Source organism: Nannobrachium achirus, assembly GCF_963921795.1.
Source record: "Nannobrachium achirus genome assembly, chromosome: 1".
NCBI classification, from domain to species: domain Eukaryota; kingdom Metazoa; phylum Chordata; class Actinopteri; order Myctophiformes; family Myctophidae; genus Nannobrachium; species Nannobrachium achirus.
Genome location: NC_137810.1, coordinates 79,550,973 through 79,570,347, shown reverse-complemented (window position 1 = coordinate 79,570,347; position 19,375 = coordinate 79,550,973). Strand labels below are relative to the sequence as shown.

Genomic DNA, 19,375 nt, shown 5'->3' with positions numbered 1-19,375 from the left:
GGCCAAACACTTCATAACGACTGATCACTCACTGACTTTTCATTTAGACCACCAGGATATAGTTGTAATACATGATAATAGATTCTATTGTGTTATAACCACTATTATAATCTATTATAGTGTGTTTTAATTATCATAGTAATACATTAATATTTTATAATGTATTATAATCACAGTTATAATCCATTACAGTGCATTATAATTAGGATAGTTGTAATACAAATTTATATTGTATTATAATCACAGTTAAAAGGGTCAATTTGTTTCTTACCGATAGGGGTACTTTTTTGTAATGGAAAATGTAGATATTTTTTATGTGGTGCGGTGTGGTGTGGTGCGGTGCTAAAACTGCAGTCGAAAAGGGGCTTTATAGAATCGGGTCAAAATTCAAATGTTCATGATTTTTCCAAAAATGGCAGATCTACAAGCTTGTAAATCTGCCATTTTTCAATAGTTAAAGCATAAAATAATAATACGCAATAAATGTGTAGCCGTTCTGAATGGGTTAAAAGCGTACAGTACCGGCGTGGTGGAGCCAGGGGGGATGTAGAAGAGAGGAACTCCATTCTTGGTGCTTTCAGGGATGGTGTAGTTCTCAGGGAGGGAGTTGAAGGACTGCAGGTGGACCAGCATCTGGTCCGTCTGGTTGATGCTTTAACCACAACACAACACATCAGACAACACAGTGAAGCTAGCCCACATTAGGGCTGTAACTAGGGGTGTCGGCGGCTAACCGGTTAACCAGTTGACCGACCGTTAAGAAATGACCGGTTATGCTTAACGGTTAAGCGGTTAATTTTCATAATAATATGATGATATGAATAATTGGATCAATTTGTGTTTTCAGATATTTAACCACTTGAAGTGTCAATACTTCTCCCCTCTACAGCAAACCTCTTTGCCAAAAATAGGCGATCTACAATGCCGAGGCGTTGTAGAGCTTTTGTCCAAAGTTCTCAGAATCTGGTTAGGAAAAAGGACATTTACTTGTTTTTCTTTCTATCACACAAAGATTTGGAGGACCCCATATACAGTAGTAACTCTGAGGACTCTAGGGGTTCCCGGATCCGCTTTTGAAGACCCTTGGAGTAGAGGATATACTGTAGGGAACAGGGTATAGGGTACAGGGTAGAGGGTAGAGGGTACAGGGTACCTCTGCAGGGTGTTCCAGAAGCGGCGTATGACGGTAGGGGCTGGTGATGGGCTTGTGTTGGGTACAGTTAGATAGGTTAGGGTATAGGGTACAGGGTACAGGGTATAGGGTATAGGGTATAGGGTATAGGGTACAGGGTACCTCTGCAGGGTGTTCCAGAAGCGTCGTATGACAGAGGTGCGGTAGGGGCTGGTGATGGGCTTGTGTTGGGTGCAGTTAGATAGCTTAGGTTAGGGTATAGGGTATAGGGTACAGGGTACAGGGTATAGGGTACAGGGTATAGGGTATAGGGTACAGGGTATAGGGTAGAGCAGGGGTGTCAAACTCATTTTGGGGTGAGGGCCACATTGGATCAAAGGCGACTTGATGAGGGCCGAACCAGTCGCGGATCAGATGGCATGCCCACTCGCGCACATGTTCGCTCTGTTTTTCTTCCTGTCGTCTCAGCCACTGCTATAGCTAGCAGTATAGCAGTATATCATTTTACAAATTGTGTTCATTATTAAGTAAAATAGCTACTTTCAGTAGCTATTTTTTAAAGGAGTAGTTCATCCCCAAAAAGTAGGTCGGGAGTGGCTTATTGTCGGTATCAGCCGGTAACACGCGGGAGTCTGTCCCCGTTACAATGCGCTAGACCCCTGGGAGATGGACTGCTGAGGTGGAGCGCCACACCTACCATCAGCTCCCAGTACTTGCCGCACGACTTGCCAAGCCGTGCTACTCATACACTGAGTTGGCGGTGCCCGGAATCGAACCCATGACCTTGCGGTACAAAGGCGAGAGCTCTACCGACTGAGCTACCCGGGCACGGGTTACACTAACCCATCCCCAAAACGACTTTCTTTTTTTTTTGATTACTCACGCCATGGAGACTTGAGTTCAATAATATATTTTTATTTTATTTGTCGCATTACTAAGACAAAAAATTGATAATAGTACACTTCCCCCCATTAATTCCGGATGGGGACCCAAATGCATCTGGGTCCCCATCCGGAATCAATAGGCATGAATTTATTGTAATCAAATTTCTATTTTAGGAATGAGTCTCCATTGGCTCCATGGCATTTTGGGGGTGAACTACTCCTTTAAGAAGTGCCAATAAGAATAAACCATTTGATAATAGAATAATTAAATTCCTGATAGTCTCTGCTAAAATGTGTAAATGGCTAAAAAGAATATTATTGATGCAGTACAATAATTATTTTTTATTGTATTTTATAATAAAAAGAATAAAAGTAATGATCAATAATGGCATATTCAGAAAATATCTGAATAATAAAACTTTTACATTTTATTATTATTATATTTTTTAAATAAGTTATTTTCTTAACAACCTTAATTTCCATGTCTAATATGTGTAATCTTTGAGTACAGTTCGAATATTGTAGGTCAGACCCCCCACCCCATTCCTAGCAATGCTGTCATCTTCAGAGAGAGAGAGAGTTGGTCACTTAACATTACAATCAATCAACTCAATCACTGCCAGCTGGTGGGAGAAACCTAGCCTGCAGTGAGCAGGCATTAGTTAGGTTAATTCTTAAAACAATCATAACTCTTGACAGAAATGGGCTAGAGACTTACTTTTTTTTCTAAATGCTCAGAAATGTATGCTCTACAAGCCTGGGGCCGGATTGAATCATCTCGCGGGCCGGATCCGGCCCGCGGGCCGTATGTTTGACATCCCTGGGGTAGAGGGTAGAGGGTACCTCTGCAGGGTGTTCCAGAAGCGGCGTATGACAGTGGTGCGGTAGGGGCTGGTGATGGGCTTGTGTTGGGTACAGTTAGATAGGTTAGGGTATAGGGTACAGGGTATAGGGTAGAGGGTACCTCTGTAGGGTGTTCCAGAAGCGGCGTATGACAGTGGTGCGGTAGGGGCTGGTGATGGGCTTGTGTTGGGTACAGTTAGATAGGTTAGGGTATAGGGTACAGGGTATAGGGTATAGGTAGGGTATAGGTAGAGTATAGGGTATAGGGTATAGGGTACAGGGTATAGGGTAGAGGGTACAGGGTACCTCTGCAGGGTGTTCCAGAAGCGGCGTATGACAGTGGTGCGGTAGGGGCTGGTGATGGGCTTGCGCTGGGTGCAGCTGATGTCGTGCAGGATGTCATAGCTTCCCTCCATGGTCACCTCCACCCGGGTGCTCCGCTTGCCCGGGTCCAGCGGCCACGGAGCCACCGCCAGGTACTCGATGCGCATGTTGTGCTTCCATAGCAACACCAGCTTCACCTCCAGCTGGGCCCCGCCTAACAGGAGAAGAGAAAGCTGATCGTTAACCCATTCAGATACAGATGGGTACACATTATTGCGTAAAAATCGTGAAAATCTGAATTTTGACCCTAGTCTTTTTTTTTTAAGCATGTTTCTAAGTCAATTGTTCTCAAACATTTTCATGTCAAGGACCACCAAAATTACATGTATTTGGCCGTGGACCCCCATCTCAAAATATTTAGTTCCAGGGACCACCTTAAATGTTCACTTTTAAAAAGATATATTCAAAGACTTGCAAAAAAAAAAAAAAAGGAAAAAAAAAAAAGAATTTGAAAAAATAGCAGATCTACAAGCTCGCAGCGCTGCACTTGGTGCCGGCACTTGGAGTCCGACAGGTTGATATGCCACCTCCGCGTCGGTGGCATAAGAACCTGTCGGGCTCCTATCACTCCATAATGACTGCTGAGCGAGATGTTATCCCTTATGTATATCTATGCTTTGGGCCAGGGGTCGGCAACCCAAAATGTTGAAAGAGTCATATTGGACCAAAAAAACAAAAAACGAATCTGTCTGGAGCCGTAAAAAAATGAAAGCCTTATATAAGCCTTATAATGAAGTATCAGAAGTATTGATAGTCATTTTGATAACTATCAAACTAAGTAGGCTACAAAGGCTGACTAAGTAGGCTACAAATACATAATGAGCATTCATGATTAAATGTTTATTTTCCCTGCAGCGCATCCTGGAGAGAATGTTGACATTTTGTATTCTACACATTTATACAGCATTGGAAAACGTTAAGAATGTTTGTGTCATGTCTGTCCTCCTACAGAAACCATATTAAAACAAAAAATATATATTTTTTCCATTTTCATACATTTTTGAAAAAGCTCCAGGGAGCCACTAGGGCGGCGCTAAAGAGCGGGCTGCTCACCCCCGCTCCGGGCCCATGGATTGAAGAGTGAACTACGCATGCACGAAACTCAACATTGCCAGTGAATGGTGGCTCTGGGCGCTACATTTCTGCGCCGAGAGCATTACATTTAGACAACATAGAGTGGTTTTATCTACATTTAATGGCAGATTATACATTTCAGTCACTAGTCATTAACTATATAATAGTTTCCTTGTTGGTTTGATCATTTTAAATATACATAGAAGGCCATGTCAGTCTACGGGTCACGCTAACACAGAGCGTCGTTGATGGCCTCTCACATGGGTGTGTGTGTGTGTGTGTGTGTGTGTGTGCGCGTGCGTGCGTGCGTGTGTGTGTGCGCCATATTTAGAAGCTCTGTTGTTTGCGACCTGGCGTTCGCTTCTCGCCGTCAAGGCGTGTTACTTGTGTTAAAAAGTGGAATCACAGCTGAAAAGGAACTAGAGATTGACGTCAGCAATTATTTTTTCACTCGAATGTCCATTTCTAGACTTCCTTTTATCTCTTCTACTGGGAATAACACTTACTCCAAGTGACTCTTTTTATTTTATTTTTGTCACCGAAGCAGAGAAAGTGTGTGCATGACCGTGATCGACCAGGAAAAAGGAACATATTCTGTGACTACTTGAAAAGGTAAGGAAAAACGAAAAATAGCAGGCAGTGATTATTAGTTTGGTTAACTATGCTCGTCAGTGAATGATTTAATACAGAGGTCTTCAGCAGGGGGTCCGGGACCCCTAGGGGGTCCTCAGAGTTACTACAGGGGGTCCTTCAAATATTTGTGTGATTCTTTTTTTGAATGTTACCCACTTGAACGCTAACGTCCATATTCGGAGAACTTTAGCCAAAAATAGCAGATCTACAAGCTCACAACGCCTCGCGCTGCGAGGCGTTGTGAGCTTGTAGATCTGCTATTTTCGGCAAAGAGGTTTGGAGTAGAGGGGAAAAAAGAGCAGACTAAGTACAGAGTGAAAGGTCAAGCTTATCAAGTATTGGCGGTTCAAGTGGTTAAATATCTGAAAACACAAATTGACATGAATCCAAAACACACTGATGATTGTGCTGTCAAACGATGAAACTATATGGAATCTATGAACAGATTGTGGGGGTCCCTGCTTCATCTCTCTCTCAGCTAAGGGGTCCTTGGCCTGAAAACGTTGAAGACCCCTGAGTTAATAATCATGTACCTTTGGTGAAGTTGACCTCTCGTATGGTGTAGTGGAGCTGGGGGGTAATATGTACCTTTGGTGAAGTTGACCTCTCGTATGGTGTAGTGGAGCTGGGGGGTAATATGTACCTTTGGTGAAGTTGACCTCTCGTATGGTGTAGCCCTCCCTCAGGCGCACAGACACCACGCTGACCAGGTGGGCGTGGACGTCCTTCTCCATGTGCTTCTTTCTCCTCAGCACCAGCGCTGGGTTCCCACTGGCCGACACCAGGTGCTCGTTGAACAGCTGGTGCTGACCCACTGGAGAGAACACACCACACATCACTGCACTGCTGCCTTTTACATCCTGCTTTCAACCCATTTAGGCCTGAACACATTATGACGCAATATTTTATGCTTTAAATATAAAAAAAATAGCAGATATACAAGCTCACAGCGCGGCGCCGAGTGCCGCGCTGCGAGCTTGTAGATCTGCTATTTTTGAAAAATCGTGAAAATTTGAATTTTGACCCAATTCTATAAGTGTCTTTTGAATCCTTTTGAAAAACCCAATGTTTGTATGTCAGCAATCTGGCCAGCCATCGTCAAAGAAAAGGTCCTTTTCACTTCACTGGAGCTCAGTTAAGTCTGTTCTCGAGAGACTACTATGTCAGTGGTTCTCATCATTTTTCATGTGAAGGACCCCCAAAATGATATTTATTCGGCCACGGACCCCCCATCTCAAAATATCTAGTTCCAGGGACCACCCAGAAGCAAAATTTGAGTTACAAACGTTCCCTTTGAAAATACATATAGTCAAAGATTTGCACACATTTTCACGACTTTTTCAAAAATAGCAGATCTACAAGCTCGCAGCGCGGCACTCGGTGCCGCGCTGTGAGCTTGTATATCTGCTATTTTTCACTGGTTAAAGCATTCAATAATTCTAGGCCTGAATGGGTTAATTAGCGTTGCTGTCGGGCAGAAAGCTCTGATCTCCACAGATTTTTGATTAAGTAATTAATACTGCAGCAGACGAGATATGAGGAGACTGCTTACATAAGCCAGACCGCCAGAGCTATGGAGTCACACTTAGTTTGGCTTCTCTGCGCTTTGTCAATCACATGACTGTGTGTGTGTGTGTGTGTGTGTGTGTGTGTGTGTGTGTGTGTGTGTGTGTGTGTGTGTGTGTGTGTGTGTGTGTGTGAGAGAGAGACACAGACACAACTGGCTCTCACTGACTCATTTGGTAAACCCTAGTTGCGTTTCCATAAAGCATATTCGAAAATAGGAAGCGAATCATCATTAAGTCGAAAAAAGAAAATGCAGATCTTGCCTGTTTCCATTCACTGATAAAATGTGATTCTTGGAAGATGAGTTCATGAAATAAGCAGTTGGACAGGCGCTATTTTTCCAGTCAATTGAGCCACACTATTGTATATATCGACGCATATTGTTCTATCCAAGCGTAGTGTTACTAACCGCTGTAGTATTATGTGAGGAAGGCTTTGTGATAGACGTAGTGTTACTAACCGCTGTAGTATTATGTGAGGAAGGCTTTGTGATAGACGTAGTGTTACTAACCGCTGTAGTATTATGTGAGGAAGGCTTTGTGATAGACGTAGTGTTACTAACCGCTGTAGTATTATGTGAGGAAGGCTTTGTGATAGACGTAGTGTTACTAACCGCTGTAGTATTATGTGAGGAAGGCTTTGTGATAGACGTAGTGTTACTAACCGCTGTAGTATTATGTGAGGAAGGCTTTGTGATAGACGTAGTGTTACTAACCGCTGTAGTATTCAGAGTGCATGGCGTCGGTGGTGCGCAGGAAGGAGTAGGTGAGGAAGGCCTTGTGGTAGGTGTTGAGCTCGGTGCAGTGCAGGTCAGGGTCAGGACAGCTGGGCAGGTAGGAGCCGAACGTAGCCAGAGAGATGAACTTCATCAGCTCCACGTTGGGGATGTAGCCCAGGCTGCAGTCAAAGCTGTACGCCCCGCCCACCTAGCCACACACACACACACACACACACACACACACACACACACACACACACGCGCACGCACACAGACAAGTAAAGCAGTGGTCCACAACCTTTTCAGGCCGTGACCCCCGAAACTGGGGACCCCCAGGCGAGCACTAAGAGTTGAGGCATTACATTTTGTATAACACGGTTCTATTGTGAAAAGGGTTAGGGTTGCGAGGCGTCCACATGCCGATCTACATGCGTTGTGAGCATGTAGATCTGCTATTTTCACAATTTATGTCTCTAATATTTGACAATTTGGCCAATGTTTAATTTGTCATTTTAGAGGTTTTAAAAAGTCCTTAACTCATTGACTGCTTTACCACGAGTTTCCCGAATTATCCTATATGTCCAGGCCCGAGTTTCCAGAGTTTTGGGTAGTTTAAAAAATAAATAAAACAGTGCCATCTGTTGGATGGAATGAACTGTTCTGACAGAGGTTCCCCCCAAACAGACACAGCTGACTGAGCAGCGGAAAGCAGACACAGCTGACTCTAAAGGCTTTGTCATAGTCCGAGGTGAAGGGCGATCACCTCAACTTTTAGGTGATAGGTTATCACCTAAAAATGAGATAACAAGTGGAGGCCATCATAGTCACGGTGAAGTCCTATCACCGTGACTATGATGCCTCTGTGCCTCTGAAACCAGGGGGCAAACTGATCGATCAATCAGTGAACGGGGTGATGGGGAGATGTCTGAAGGTAAAAACAGAGGAGAGATGTGGGGGTTCGCGACGATAGCCCTTCACCGTGGCGAATTACATAATGTTGTAGTTTTACACCGCGGTGATGGCTTATCACCGCAGACTGTGCTATGATAGGGCCTTAAGCAGTGTGACAGACGGACAGAGTTGGAGGCTTTAGTAACTGCGAAAAAAAAATTGTTTGTTCACTGAAATTATCGCGTGTTCTTTTTCCCCACCACTGCACTGTACCTGCACAAAGGAGCAGGCGATGGTTCCACTTCTGAGTTGATTCAACAGAGTCTCACAGACGGCGACATCGGGCACACTGGTCACTCCATCTGTGATGATGATTATACCTGTGGAAAGACAAGAAGGGTTTTTTGTTGTTTTAGGAGCAGTGAAGTGAAGCGCTCCCACATTTTAGCTTTGTGTGTCGTGGACGTGTGTCATAAATCATCTGGGGCCCCCCAAAATTAATTTGGTTGAGAACTACTGCAGGCAGGGATGTCGCACCAAATTCTGGGCCCTGTGTACTTTAACTATTGAAAAATAGCAGATAAATTTGAGTTACAAATGTTCACTTAAAAATACAAGCTCGCTGGCCTGGTGGTCAAGGCGCATACCACATACTAGGTTGAGATGCCTGCTGGCGTCGCCAGTTCGATTCCCGATCTGGTCGACCTTTGCCACATATCATTCCCTAGCTCTCTCCCCATTTCCTGTCGGTCTACTGTCCTGTCAAATAAAGGCATAAAAAGCCCAAAAACAAAGCTTGTATATCTGCTATTTTTCAATAGCTAAAGTATAAAACCAGTAAGACTCCCTAATAGAGGGTATGCGCGTGACATCACTGTTGCTGGAAGTTATGTAGGAACACGCCTACTGAGTGGCAAAAAACTAATTTCTGCCATTGACAGCCCATACATCCTAACAGAAAACTCCTATCTGATTGTATTAAACAAAGTTAACTCACCAACATTGCGGCTGTACTGAAAGCTTGAATTATCCTCTTTCTATCTGCAAAGTTTTTGTTTCATAAAAATCCACCATAGGCATGTTATGAGCTACTTTCTGTCAAGACATTCTGTGCAGGTTTTTATTTTTCCAAGTGTCAGAGTTTGGAAGCACTCGTTTTCAACAAAACAACATCCTGCTGCCTCCTGCATTATGTGCAAATTATAAACAGGTGGTATGCAGGGCCTTTGAGTGATTTGCAACTAGCACTTCCAAACTCCAGTGCTCCATGCTGCTCAATGTTTTGCCACTCAGTCTAGATGAGGGGGCGGGTCCAGGTGGATGTGTACACCCTCTATCGGGAGATAAGTGACCGTCAGGCCCTGCGCGATTTTAGGTCAAAAAATGTGTTAAAATAAATGGGCCTGATGGTGGCGCTATATGGGACAGATCCATGTTGATGAGATGAGTGTAGACATACCATGTACCGATTTGCGTGATTTTAGGGAACAAATTGTAGAATCTGTGTCCGTAAATGTGTTTTGCAAGAACCGGCCACATGGTGGCGCTAGAAGAGGAGCATGTGAGAAAAGAGGAGATCCATGTTGATGAGATGTGTGTAGACATCTCTTTGTCTGTGGCATAGCAACGCAGTGAGCAGCCGATTTGGGGGCGTCATTTGGTTGTTTTTTAGCTTTTTGGCGGGGGTCCCTGGAAGGGTGGAGGTTGTGGATTGGCAGACAAGGATTGTGTGTGGAAAATTTCACATGGATAGGAGCAACGATGTCATTTTGTATTTTTTTTGCTTTTTGGCGGGGGTCCCTGGAGCTGCGGGGGTCCCTGGAGCTGCGGGGGTCCCTGGAAGGGTGGAGGTTGTGGATTGGCAGACAAGGAGTGTGTGTGGAAAATTTCACATGGATAGGAGCGACGACGGCGGAGATATGAGTAGGGCAAAAGTGTGACGTGATGTGACAGACAGACTGACGGACAGACAGACAGGCGGTGGAGGTTTTGACAGTAACAGTCAGGTCGCAATAATCCCAGGCCCCTCCACCTTTGGGCCCTAGTAACTCAGTCCCACTTCTCCCCCCCTTGTGACGCCCCTGACTGCAGTAGAGAGAGGGTCACCTGCGCTGGAGTTGGGGGGCAGCAGCTGCAGGGCCAGGATGCCCTGCCGCACCATGCTGACCAGGCCCACGTCCGCCGTCGCCATGGTGACGCCCTGCTTCCTCTGGGGGGGTGGCGGCCCCTCCTCGGTGTGGGAGGAGCTTAGCACAGGCCTCTCAGACTGCGGAGGAGAGAGAACATGTTAAACTAGAAGAAGTGCTCTTCCGAGCACAGGTCTCCACCAGCCACGTGTCCTGGTGGTGCTATAATAGGCCAATTAGTCAGGTCCACTATGTATTTTTGTTGGATTTTTTGGGAGATTAGTAAAACTATACATTTTTGGAATATTCAGAGCATGGGGAATCCAAAAATCTTTGTTGCCATTTGCACAGACACATGCAAAGCCGCCATTTTGGACGTTCAAAATGGCTGACATAAAATACATAATTTGTGCCATCTTGGCTTCTAGGCAACCTAGAAACCTATTTAAACATGCCAATCCTATGTTTTCTGGGTCAAGGAATAGACTGAGTAAATGATGGGTGTAAAATGTTCCGGACCCCCACCCCCTTTCTGGGGGTTATCTATTTTGGGACCTCCCAGAACAGTACGCCAGCCAGTTAATGTCTGATTTTCATAATATTAGAGTTGTTTTGTACGTTTTAAAACATCCTGAGTTCATTTATTAGACTTTTAAAACGGCCAGAATAACCTTTCTGACCTTTGGTTGGGGTCTTTCCCCAGACAGGCCCCTGAGCCTATCTCAGTAATCGCTCTGCTCCAGAACAATGTTAAATTAGATCATAATTGAAACATAAAAGTTGTTGTAGCTGGGCTCTGAAAACAAAAATGAGTAGGCAAAATACCAGGGGTCTTCCTCAGGGGGTCCGGGACCCCTGGGGGGTCCTCAGAGTTACTACAGTTGGCCCGCCAAATCTTGATGGGAAAGGATTTTCTTTTTTCTTTTTTACATTTGAAACGTTGTTTTATGTATCCTGGGTTTATGTATTGTACTTCGATGATTTATTAGTATTCTCAGTATTATTTATAACATTGTTAGACAGTTATGGTTGACAGCTGTTACTGCAGGGATTGCAAGAATTAAGGTATTGTAACTTCTCACTTTGGGCGTGCAGACTAACGTGTCCATTTATTGCACTGCACTCTCACTGACACACACACACACACACACACACACACACACACACACACACACACACACACACACACACACACACACACACACACACACACACACACACACACACACACACACACACACACACACACACACACACAGGAAAATTGCGGATATTAGCGGTTTTGTAATGTTGTTTTAGCGGATTTCTGCAGTTAATTTTGTACCCAAATGTAACACAATATAAACAAAAAAAGTGTAAAACAGGTGCTTCTTTTTCTAGACACCATGAGCATGTCTAGTATAGGATGTATTTACTTATTTTGCAGACAGAGGCAGCAAAGCCAAACATCAAGTTAATCATCATTCATCAAGCAATCAAGCAGTCATTTACAGTGTCAAATAAGCATTTCACAAAAACAAATAGTAGACACATCCTTATTACACAATGAACTGCAGCCTCCGGGTTTTGACACTTGCAAACCTTTCAATTATTTTCTGCACTTTAATTTCGTGTATTTTCTCAATCTGTAAAATGCCTATATCTGACACTCTTTTATCAGTCATGGTTGTCCGTAAATACGTTTTTAGTTGTCTCAAAGTAGAGAAACTGCGCTCAGCTGAAGCACTCGTAACTGGTATGGTGAGGTACAGTGTGTAGACGTGTTTTAATGTACCAAATGAATCAGAATTATGCATTCCCTTCTCTTGAAAAAAAGCAAGTTTCTTTTCAAACAGTGTCGTGTCCTCCATTTCTTTTTTTTTGCGCACATTCTCTTCCCTGTACACATGGAAGTCATTACAGAGATTTCAGCTTTCAGAACATCTGCATCAAGAGTGTATGTTTGACATACGTCTGTCACACTTTTTTCTGAAGGGCTATCTGAGGTTACAACATCAGCAAGACACTGGAGGATATGAAAATCGTTTTCAGAAAAGCGCCCCTCAAGCTGTTGTATGAGTGTGTCCAGTGTTCTATACAGAATATCACATCGGTAATAATCCGCTGCTGTGTTCGGTTCTACACGGCGGCAGAACCATTTTGGGCTTAATATAATAGGGTTTATAAAAGCATGATCTGACTGTCTTAGTCTTACCTTGGGCTGGTCAGGAGGAAATGGTTCAGTCACGCACAGTGAGACAAAAGTCCTGGCTGATAGAGCCTGAGGTCTGTGTTTTGTAGAGGAAAGTCAGGTACAAAATGATCCTCTCCATGTGATGTTTCAGGGCAAGCAGCTATATTATAATATCTACCGGTAGTCACGTCCATAGTAGTGAAGAGCTCGAACTCCATGCTTTATTTTTAACAGATGTTGTTTTCAATTTCAATACTGGCGCGTGGATATGACATCACATCAGGAGGGGAGGGGGGGGCTGCCTGGAGCTGCCAGCCTCTATCACTACCACTAGGGGGTGTTGTTGTATTCGGTCTGAGTGGATGTAAAGTTACATTACAAAAAAAAAAAATCAAAATGGCCGCCTGGCGGCCAGGGGTTGCACGTGCACCCTAGGACACCCCTTAAAATTGCCTGCACACACACACACACACACACCTCTTTGTTAATCGTCACCCCAAAACCTGCACCCTATCCTCTTAAAGAGCTCATGGTCAATTATGCCCAAAGAGATTCACTACAATACATGTCCTCCCTAATTGTGTTGACAGTCTCCACCATAGCATTTGCAGGGAGGAGTGCAACCTGCTCAACATTTGATGAGCTCAAGTAGTACAAGTACTGCCTTTGGAGCAGGGAGGGCAAGACACCTGACTGGAACATACCCTCCACTCTCTAAATGCCATCTATTTTATTCGATTGAAGCTTGGGGCAATTTGTCAGGTATCAAAAAGTAGGCATCATAATACAATACCATGAAGTCTGGCCCTTGCCCTTCCCCTACCACACACATGAAGAGGCTGATACCCTGATTACTCATCAAGTCCTTGCCTCTGTGGCTTATGGTGCTTTGCAAGACATAGGTGTTTGATCACCCGACACCGATGTCCTCCTGCTGTTAATGAAATGTGCAACAGTCACTGAAATGTGCAACAGTCAAAGGTACAAAATAAATGGAAATAGATATATTCGAGCGAGTTCAAGTTATTGGATGTCACACATGTCAAGGGTTCCTTGGCCTACACAATGTTTCTGGTGCTGGCTGGGGAAGAGCATTTGTTAGAATCTCCAAAAAGACATGGGTCAATGCCTACTTGAAGCCTGATGATGATGATCAAGTCATTAGGAAATTGAAGATGACAATGATGAAGACAAATAGATCCTGCATGTCTGAAATAACTGCATTGTAGTAAATCTTTTTGGGCATAATTGACCATGGGCTCTTTAAGAGGTGAGGGTTTTGGGGTGACAATAACAAAGAGGTGTGTGTGTGTGTGTGTGTGTGTGTGTGTGTGTGTGTGTGTGTGTGTGTGTGTGTGTGTGTGTGTGTGTGTGTGTGTGTGTGTGTGTGTGCGCGTGCGTTGTGTTGTGTTGTGTTGTGTTGTGTTGTGTTGTGTTGTGTTGTCAGTGTGAGTGCAGTGCAATAAATGGACACGTTGTTCTGCGTGCCCAAAGTGAGAAGTTGCAATACCTTCATTAAGTCAAATTCTGGGTCTGGCCCTTGCCCTTCCCCTGTTCTACCACACTTTGCTCGCGCCCTCCCCTCCCGTGAACCTGATTGTCAATCTGAACTCCTCCCGGCTTCACAGCTGTGAGCTGTTGCCAGATGACTACCTAGTTGTCCATAAAAGGGATTTGGTTCCCCTGGCATCACAGGGATCTCCATGTATGGGCATAAAGGGGATTTGGTTCCCCTGACATCACAGTGATGTCAAAGCGGGATGTCAGAGTGTGAGAGTCAATCAACAAAAAAGACAAGCGTTGCCCGTCCAGACAGACAGATACGGTCAAGATGTCACGGTTCTTATAGTAAACTGCGACCTATGGTCATAAACTTCGACCTATGGTCGCAATAAACCCAGGATACATAAAAATATTCAAAGTTTCAGTTTCAAATGTAAAAATAATAAAAAAAAAGATCCCTCAAGATTTGCCGGGCCCCCTGTAGTAACTCTGAGGACCCAGCAGGGGTCCCGAACCCCCAGAGGAAGACCTCTGGTATTTGCTACTACTCATTTTTGTTTTCAGAGACCAGCTACAACAAATTTTATGCTTCAATTATGATCTAATTTAACATTGTTCTGGAGCAGGAGCAGAGCGATTACTGAGACTAGAGATTCGCGGCCGCTGGCGCGGCCGCTCATATCTAGAAATCGCGCCCTAACGGGCGCTCATATTTGATCATAGTCATTGAAGACACAGAACTGTTTTAAAGTAGTAGTGTTTCTGGCAATATCAGCAAAAAGACAAACGAACAGACAGACAGAGGAAATTTAATATATAGTGTGTTGTTACTTTGCTCTCTCTCTCTCTCTCTCTAGCCCCTGATACATGTGGCAATATTTTCATCAATATCAACCAGCAATGACCAGAGGCGTCAACTGGCACCAGTCATGTTGCCATACCTTATCAACAGGCATGAATTTATTTTAAGAAGAACATTTTATTTTTTCCCCCCTTTAGCCAAGGTATGGAAGTTGCCATACCCAATTGACGCCTCTGGTCGTTGCTGGTTAAATTGCTACGTGTATCAGGGGCTTCTCTCTCTGGTGGCCCCCTCTCTCTGTCCCGTACTGGGAAAGATCATAATGTCTGCACTACACTCTCCCTGCCACCAGGGGACACAGTAGGCCTACTACACTCAAAGTACACTGCGCCGTGCGTGGAACTATTTGTAAGTATGTGTTTCGGCCGGAAGGTTTATAATGGATGTACTATGATGTAATTTGCGTCATAGCATTACATTATTGTTTTGTTTAATTGTACATCGTGCAATTACAATACGTTCAGGGAAAGCAGCTAGGAATGTAGGGGGGAAATGCAGCGATGTATGTGTGAAAGGAGGAATGTGTAGAAGTAGTCGTGTGAGAGTCTATCAATGACATGCTTAAACGGCAGCATGAGGCTGGGCTTGAATTAGTAAGGAGATAGGCTCAGGGATCTGTCTGGGGGGTCCCAGGTGAGGAAAGACCCCAACCAAAAGTCATTCTGTCTGCTTTAAAAGTCTAATAAATGAACTAGGATGTTTTAAAACCTACAAAACAACTCTAATATTACGGAAATCGGACATTAACTGGCTGGCGTACTGTTCTGGGAGGTCCCAAAATAGATAACCCCCAGAAAGGGGGTGGGGGTCCAGAACATTTTACATCCATCATTCACTCATTCGATTCCTTGACCCAGAAAACATAGGATTGGCATGTTTAATTACGTTTCTAGGTTGTCTAGAAGCCAAGATAGCACAGATGATGTATTTTATGTCGGCCATTTTGAACGTCCAAAATGGCAGCTTTGCAGGTGTCTGTGCAAATGGCAACAAAGATTTTTGGATTCCCCATGCTCTGAAGATTTCAAAAATGTATAGTTTTACAAATCTCCAAAAAATTCCAACGAATAAACCTTTATTAACGTAGTGAACCTGACTAAATGTAAAAAGGGTGGCATGTGTTCTTCACCAATCTTAGACCTTTCATGGCGCCACCATGAGGCTGATTTGAACATTTTGTAGTGTACCGTAATTTCTTCCTTGGCCTTTTGCGAATGTGCGTGCACAATTTCATTACAATTGCACGCTGTGTTTGATTTGAGGCATTTTCTTCAAAACGGATCAATCCTGCAAAGTTTGGAGGCCAATCTTAGCCAATCAGGATTGAATATTTAATACGGGACAGATCCGTCTTGATCATATGACTGTAGAGATACTGTGTACTGATTTGTGTTAATTTTGGGTAAAATCTGGAAGAGTAATATCCAAAAATGTGTCTTACATAAGTCGGCCTCCTGGTGGCGCTATAAAAGGCTGATGTGAAAAATACAAGGAAAGGGTTTTTCCTTGGCCTATAGGGAGTGCGCTTACAAAGTTTGAAACTGATCAGTGGAGGTATAGGTAAAACCATAAATAGTTATAGTGCCACCATGAGGCTGATTTCAAACATTTGAAGTGGCATTTCTTCCTCGGCCTAGCCCTAGTGGGAACGTGTGTGCGCGATTTCATGTTAACACATTAACTGGTACCTGCTGGTACCGAAGAAACTCTAGGTTCAAATTACAACACCAGACCAAGAAAAGCAGTCCGCTCAGAGAGTGAGCGGGTCTATGGGCTGGAGCCAGGCAAACTTGTTTCCGCTATGGGCTATTTGTTTCAAAAAGCTCAATGTTTATTGCGATTGTTTCAAAAAGCCAATAAAGCTCCTTTGAATTGAAAATGTAGTTGAACGGACTCACGTGTGTGTGCTGCTGCTGGAGCACCTCGGCAATGTTGTTCTCCACCGTCCTGAGCTGTTGGTAGATGTGATGTAAGAACTGGTCCAAGTCCACACAGTTCAGCTGGCAGCCCTGCACCAGCACCTAGTGGACACAACCTGTCATTACAGCACTGTAGCACCTAGTGGAGACAACCTGTCATTACAGCCCTGAACCAGCACCTAGTGGAGACAACCTGTCATTACAGCCCTGCACCATTTGTACACTCAAGAGTTAAATTAACACTGAGGATTTTTACATTAGTTACGGGTTATCAAACAGGGTGTCCCTAAAGCTCATTAGACTGGGGGGGGGGGCCTACCTGGTGAGAGCTGAGGCCGATGATGGAGGAGTAGGCCAGGATGGTGATGAAGATCTTGGGCTGGAAGACCTGGTCGGTGCCGGGGACTTTGAAGGGCCGGGCCAGGCCCGCCAGACACCGGGACAGGGCGTGGAACACCTCGTCAAAGATCATCTCCCCCGTGCTGTCGTCCTGGGGGAATAAACAACAACAAACACACAAAGTACTGCTAAATTCCAAAAGGTATAGACCAAGGGTCTTCAACAGGGGGTCCGGGACCCCTAGGGGGTCCTCCAAATCGTTGTGTGATAGAAACTTTATGTCTCTGTTTTTATACCAGTAAGACTCTACAAATGTGTTTGTAAAAATCGTCCTGATGGTGGCGCTATATGGGACAGATCCATGTTGATGAGATGAGTGTAGACATACTGTGTACCGATTTGCGTGATTTTAGGCCAAAATCTGTAGGAGTAGTGTCTAAAAATGTGTTTGAAAAAGTCGGCCTGATGGTGGCGCTATATGGGACAGATCCATTTTGATGACATGAGTGTAGACATACTGTGTAGCAATTTGCATGATTTTAGGGCAAAATCTGTAGGAGTAGTGTCCAAAAATGTGTTTTAAAAAATCGGCCTGAAGGTGAAGCTAAATGGGACATATCCATGTTGATGAGATGAGTGTAGACATACTGTGTACCGATTTGCGTGATTTTAGGGCAAAAATTGTAGGAGCAGTGTCCAAAAATGTGTTTTGCAAGAATCGGCCTCATGGTGGCGCTAGAAGAGGGCCATGTGAGAATTGATGGGTGTGCCAAATTTGGCATGGATCGGGGCAACGGTTGCGGAGATATGAGCAGGGCAAAAGTGTGACGTGTGACGGTGACGGACGGACAGACGGACAGACAGCCGGTGGAGGTTTTGATAGTAAGTGCGACCTGACGGTCGCAATCTTGTAGTTTGTAGATTGGCTATTTTTTTTTCAGGGTTTCCTGCAGGAAAAAGTCTTGACCAGGGGGGGAACTCATCGAAATTTTTTGATAATTAATTAATTCGAGTAATTAATTCACTTAATTTTTAATATTTATTTTTGCCCTATAAAAACACATGAATGTGCCCATGATGACGGAAAACACAACTAAATTAATTCCCTTATTTTATACTAATTCTTATTTTTGCCCTCAACATAAAAGGAGAGGTTGACTCTTGTCTCTTGGCCAGGTGCTACAGATTTTAGGCCAGGGGGGCCCCCCTGGCCAATAAAGTGCTGCAGGAAACCCTGCGTTTGGTCATTTCCATGTTGAGAAATGTTCATACACGTTCAAACACGTTTCAAAAGTAGTGGAAAGAGCAGATCTAAAAGCTCACAATGCGTCGCATTGCAGATGAGTGACAATAATAAGCTTAACCCTGCAAGGCCCAGCAATGCTTTTTGGCAACATTTATATTTCATTAAAAAAAAAGGAAAAATAATTAGTTTTCCTCTTCTTTTTTCACTTTAACATAACCATTAAATCCTATTGTTTAGTATTACAATGCCATTGGCCACGATATTTGCATATAAATACCCCCCACAGAGGATGACATTCACACAATTTCAAGATCTCTGGAATCCAGAGTCTGGACGAACAACATCTCACTTTTTCACTGAAGCTATTCTTGATTTGGCCGCTGTGGCGACTCCGAAGGTCGCCGACTTGGGCGCCCTAGCTAACTCATTAGAGCATTCCCTGGGCTACAATACATCTGTGCAACCGTTGCCCCGATCCATGCCAAATTTTGCACACACACTCCTTGCCTTGACATCAATTCTCACATGACCCTCTTTTAGCGCCACCATGAGGCCGGTTCTTGCAAAACACATTTATCGACACTGCTCCTACAATTTTTTGCCAAAAACCACGCAAATCGCTACACAGTATGTCTACAATAATCTCATCAACATGAATCTCTCCCATATAGCACCACCATCAGGCCGATTTTTTCAAACACATTTTTGGACACTGCTCCTACACATTTTGCCCTAAAATCACGCTGCGACCTGACGGTCGCTTATCTCCCGATTAGGGAGTCTTACTGGTAAATACATGTTTCCCTTAAAAACATGCACTATTCGCACGTTTCACACAGATTAGATTTCTTCGCTAAATAGTTGCTATATCGATTTTAAACCATTGAATCGAATCGTATCGCCATGAATTAACCAATATCGTCAATGTATCGTATTGTCAACCATGTATCGTTACACCCCGACTACTCACCACGATGCCGGTGGAGGGGCTGAGGTCCAGCTCGATGATGAAGCGGTATCGGCGGGCCAGGAAGGTGGCGCGGGTGGAGGGCACTAGGACGTAGGGGCACGCCGAGGGGGGG

General features: G+C 44.2%; 1 protein-coding gene across 1 annotated transcript in view; it reads right to left on the bottom strand.

Moving 5' to 3' along the window:
• The window catches only part of szt2 (SZT2 subunit of KICSTOR complex), a 181,862-nt gene that overhangs the window by 155,016 nt on the left and 7,471 nt on the right, over positions 1–19,375 (bottom strand). The window contains 9 exon segments of the mRNA XM_080734234.1: positions 523–652; positions 3,166–3,397; positions 5,594–5,764; positions 7,232–7,442; positions 8,399–8,505; positions 10,232–10,391; positions 16,688–16,810; positions 17,028–17,198; positions 19,264–19,375. Coding sequence (XP_080590360.1) covers positions 523–652; positions 3,166–3,397; positions 5,594–5,764; positions 7,232–7,442; positions 8,399–8,505; positions 10,232–10,391; positions 16,688–16,810; positions 17,028–17,198; positions 19,264–19,375 — 1,417 coding nt within the window.